We start from the raw sequence: 4,796 nt of genomic DNA, 5'->3' as shown, positions 1-4,796 counted from the left end.
ATAAGTGATCGGTCGTGTCCCTTGTTTGTCCGTCCACACAGTCACACTCTTTATTTTTTTTCTTATATTTTTGATCACTTACACGTGATTGCCACAGAGGAAGAAAAAGAAAGAAAAGAATGAATGAAGAAAAGAAAAGGATGGTCCGGGATGAGGACACTTCCTATGTGACGGACTGACCGGTCGCGTCGGCGAGCACTCATATCCTCCCATTTTTGAGATGAATATGCGGGTTCGCGAGCAGTCCGGAACATATAGACATGATATGAAGGGTCTCGTTGAGTCCTTTTTTTTCTTCTCTCCTGTCCAACCATTGACCGGATGTGTCCGCAGACATATGAAGGGTCATTTGATGTCCAGCTGTATATGTTTTGTTTTTTTTTCTAAATCTTGGCATGCACCTCTTTGTCGTTGTCGTAATTTTCTTTCTCGTTACAACTCGTGGACATTTATGCTAGTGTGAATTAAATACTCACCTGTTACAACTGGTGGAGTATTTTCACACGCGCCCCAACACGTGTGCACGCACTGGAGAGGCTGGTTTTGATGGCCAGGCGAGAGTAGATGCTCCTACATCCCTACATCCACGCTAGTGTGAGCATATACCCTGCCTGCGACGACTAGGTTGCGGCGAAAAAGATGTTGACGCCAAAGATGCACATGGAACCACGGCGGGCAACACAGCAGTACAAACGTCGCAACAGAAAAAATGCCACTGTAGTAACCAAGTATGGACGGCCGCCATGCATGTGCGTTTGAACGGCTATGAAAACCCGTACGTGAAATACCCCGTCCGACAGCCGATCTCCGCCGTTGAAAGCAGCCACGGCACACCGCAAAATAGTCCAACGCACGACCCCACACCCACCTCCCGCGGCGGGCCCCACACACCATCGACCCACTGCCGACTGCCGAGCGAGCCACCAAAGACCAAACTTCCATTTAAGGAACCAGCTCAAGCTCAAAGCTCCAGAGCCTCGTCCCAAGACTCCCACGCGCACAATCGCAAACACACGCCTCAAAGAAGCGGCCATGGCGTCGTCGAGCTTCAAGGTGACGCGGATCTCGGAGGGCGCGGTGAAGCCGGCGTCGGAGACGCCCGACCACACGCTGCCGCTGGCGTGGGTGGACCGGTACCCGACCCACCGCGGCCTGGTGGAGTCGATGCACATCTTCCGGTCCGGCGCCGACGCGGCCCCCGGCGTGATCCGCGAGGCGCTGGGCAAGGCGCTGGCCTTCTTCTACCCGCTGGCGGGGCGCATCGTGGAGCAGCCGGAGAAGGGGTGCCCCGCCATCCGCTGCACCGCCGACGGCGTCTACTTCGCGGAGGCCGTCGCCGAGTGCAGCCTGGAGGACGTCCGGTTCCTGGAGCGCCCCCTGCTGCTCCCCAAGGAGGACCTCGTCCCCTACCCCGCCGCCGATCTCTGGGCCGTCGAGCCCCACAACACCATCATGATGATGCAGGTACATATACATGCTCCACATCAGTGACGCTACCGGCGGCCGGCCGGCCGGCCACCGTGATTCTTAAGCTAAATCAGTCGCCGGCGCATCGATCCGGGGAGAGTAGAGAGAGGTAGATCCGTGCGCGCGGGGGTAGATCTGGGGAGCAGGGGCGACAGCCGACAGGTCAGAAGATGGCCGGCCAGCCAGCTGATGGATGGATGGATGGATGGATGGCGTCGTGGTGGGAAGCTTCTCCCATTTTTCCCCTTCGACGCGTCATGGGTGGGTAGTGACGGGTGGAGACGATTTGTTGACGGTGTCGGTCGAGGAGGCTGTCACGTGGGCCCCGCCGGCGTCAGCCCGTCACCGGTCTTCGTAAAAAGCGATTACGACGTCGCCTGGAGCGGTTAACGGCTACCCGGAGTTAGACGTGGCCGGAGTTACCCCGAGTGATGAAGCAGAGAGCTCGTGATGCGTGTCTGCGCAGTGTGAACCGTACTGCCGTGATTAGCAACGGCATGGTTTCCACTTTCGTGCTTGACGTGCTTCTTCACTGTGACGCCATTGGAAGTAGGCTGAATGGTCCCGTCGCCGGTGCTGCCAGGAACCGATAGGAATGGCGGCCGCCGGCGGGGCGAGCTCGTGAAATCCAGGCGTTCTCCTGGCGTTTCAGGCGAGGTGTCGCCACTGCGTCACTGCAATTTTGTTCTGTTGCGGGTTGTGTATGCGTAATGCCGCCGCTGCCTGCGACGGTACGTGCGACCAATCGCGACTTTTATGGGTGGGGAAGATGGTACGGTGGTGGTGTCCAGCGGGTTACGGGTGGTTCGGTAGAACCGCACTCGCGTGCGCAGTAGGTACGTACGCCACGCACCGGAGGATTCCGTCCATCATTCCGGTGATGAAAGTGATCGCCATGGGACGAGAGACCGGAGCTGCCGAATTTTGACCACCGGGCGTACTGAGCTTTGACCCTAGGGATGATGGCGATCTCGCTTCATCTTCTTGTCTTAAATAATCGGGGCTGGTTTCAGGCTTGCAGCTTAATTATTGTTATTGTTATGCGGTGACAGCCGGAGATGTACTGCCAGGTTATGCCTGCAGGTGCCGTCCTTGCCAGATAAGATTAGGTGGTGTGTGTCTGAATGTATGTACTTATGTGTTCGCTTCGAAGCCAAGGGTTTTCGTTGGAGAGCCCATCCATTCCCCTGCTTTTGCTGTTGTTGCCCACCGACAGGTGCTGGTGGAATGGAGAGGATCGATCTTCGTCGAGCATGGAGACAGCTCGCCAAGCTTTCTTTTGGTGTTTCGTTCGTGCATCCCTGTTGCCCGCGCCGTGGCATGCATGGTTCGGCACAAAGTGCCCATGATTGTCAGTTCATTTTAAAAGCATGAGGACAGCCCACGGAAATCATGGGAGCATCCACCGGATGTTAGTTAAACAAATAGGAGTATGAAACGGGGGAATGGTTCACTTAAAAGCTTTTTTTGACAACAGTTTGGTACTAGAGCAGATCCAGTGCTGACATTTGTAACTTGTATCACATGGTTCCAGATCACGAAATTCACATGCGGCGGGTTCGTGATGGGCCTCCGGTTCAACCACGCGTCGGCGGACGGCATGGGCGCGGCGCAGTTCATCAAGGCGGTCGGCGACATGGCCCGGGGGCTCCCGGAGCCGACGGTGAAGCCGGTGTGGGACAGGGAGAAGTTCCCCAACCCGAGCATCAAGCCGGGCCCTCTCCCGGAGCTCCCGGTGCTGGCGCTGGACTACATCGTGCTCGACTTCCCCACGGGCTACATCGACGGGCTCAAGACGCAGTACAAGGCGCACAGCGGCAAGTTCTGCTCCGGCTTCGACGTGCTGACGGCCAAGCTGTGGCAGTGCCGTACCCGGGCGCTGAACCTGGAGCCGGACGCCACGGTGAAGCTGTGCTTCTTCGCCAGCGTGCGCCACCTGCTGAAGCTGGACGCCGGGTACTACGGCAACTCCATCTTCCCCGTGAAGATGTCCGGGACGAGCAAGAAGGTGCTGGAGTCGTCGGTGATGGAGGTGATCGACATGATCCGGGAGGCCAAGCAGCGGATGGCGGTGGAGTTCTTCCAGTTCGCCAAGGAGGAGACGCGGCAGGACCCCTTCCAGATGACCTTCGACTACGAGTCCATCTACGTCTCCGACTGGAGCAAGCTGGGGTTCTCCGACGTGGACTACGGCTTCGGCCCGCCCATGTTCGCCGGACCGCTCGTCAACAACGACTTCATCGCCTCCGTCGTCATCCTCAAGGCGCCGCTGCCGCTGGACGGCACCAGGATGCTCGCCAGCTGCGTCACCAAGGAGCACTCGCAGGAGTTCGCCCGCGGCATGAAGGAGGACCTGCCATGAGCGAGCGACTTCCCTTTGCTGGACCGGAGAAAATCTTCGCGTCGTGGAGCTGCTGATACGGTTGTTTGGTTGATATCGTTGCTGCTAATGTTGTTGTATTTGTACCTGTTCTGGTGTACTGCTGCTCTCGTTTTCGCTGTACTTACTTTGTTTCTACATCTTGAGCAATACGTTACTATTCTTATTAGAAACCTAGGCAGCCGATTTGATTTTTTTAATCATTTGATACGAGACAATAAAAATGATATATACCTGTATTTGATTATATTTGATTGATGATGGCTTGTATGATCTGCAAAACTCAGAGGGACCACAGGCATGACGCTTTTAGAATTCTTTTTTTTTGGACTCGTGTACGGTGGGCTGTGTGTCTGCGAGCCATAGGGAAACTCTACAGCCCACCACAAAAAGCCCGATATATGGCTCTTTGGGAAACGAGTGCCCCTCCTAAGGCCAAAATACACATGTGGCGCTTGGTCAAAAACGGTCTTGCTGTTGGGGTGGAGCTCCATCGACGTAGAATATGTTAAGAATAGATTAGTTGCTTATTAATTAAGCTGATTAGAATTAAGTTAATTCTTAGATAGGTTACTTAGACCTCAAGCAACCATGCACTTCTTTGACTCTTAAAGAAACTATGTAATAACTTGGCCCTTAAGTAACTTCAAGTTACTTGACTCTTAAGCAACATGTGTACTTCCGTCCGGGTATAAATACCCTATTGCTATCATCAATAAAGACTAATCGTTCATTCACTTTCATTCAATCTCGTTTTACTCTAACACGTTATCATGCACTTTGCTCTCCGCTAGAGAGATAGGCTACAATGAAGAACGACAGAGGCCGCATGCAGGCAACAACGCCAGATTGTCACACCCGACGACGCACAACAACTGTCCATGGCGCCGGTCTCCATCGCAAGCGGCATCCATGGGAAGAAGCATGCAGCGGCAGCGGGCACTTGCTG

General features: G+C 54.9%; 1 protein-coding gene across 1 annotated transcript; it reads left to right on the top strand.

Moving 5' to 3' along the window:
- Nucleotides 1–943: 943 nt before the first annotated feature.
- Nucleotides 944–4,105, top strand: LOC123442926 (acyl transferase 9). Its single transcript, XM_045119112.1, has 2 exons — nt 944–1,464; nt 3,002–4,105. The coding sequence occupies exons 1-2, from the start codon at nt 1,033–1,035 to the stop codon at nt 3,827–3,829; spliced, it is 1,260 nt and encodes a 419-aa protein (XP_044975047.1). The 5' UTR covers nt 944–1,032; the 3' UTR covers nt 3,830–4,105.
- The last annotated feature ends 691 nt before the right edge of the window (nt 4,106–4,796 follow it).

This window comes from Hordeum vulgare, chromosome 3H (assembly GCF_904849725.1).
Source record: "Hordeum vulgare subsp. vulgare chromosome 3H, MorexV3_pseudomolecules_assembly, whole genome shotgun sequence".
Lineage (NCBI taxonomy): Eukaryota > Viridiplantae > Streptophyta > Magnoliopsida > Poales > Poaceae > Hordeum > Hordeum vulgare.
The sequence above is the reverse complement of the archived record's forward strand: the minus strand, read 5'-3'. Positions and strand labels throughout refer to the sequence as shown.

Coding starts and splice junctions, on each gene's coding strand:
- LOC123442926 (XM_045119112.1), top strand. CDS start 1,033: ATGGCGTCGTCGAGCTTCAAGGTGACGCGGATCTCGGAGGGCGCGGTG. Junction 1,465..3,001: donor ACACCATCATGATGATGCAG/GTACATATACAT, acceptor ACATGGTTCCAG/ATCACGAAATTCACATGCGG.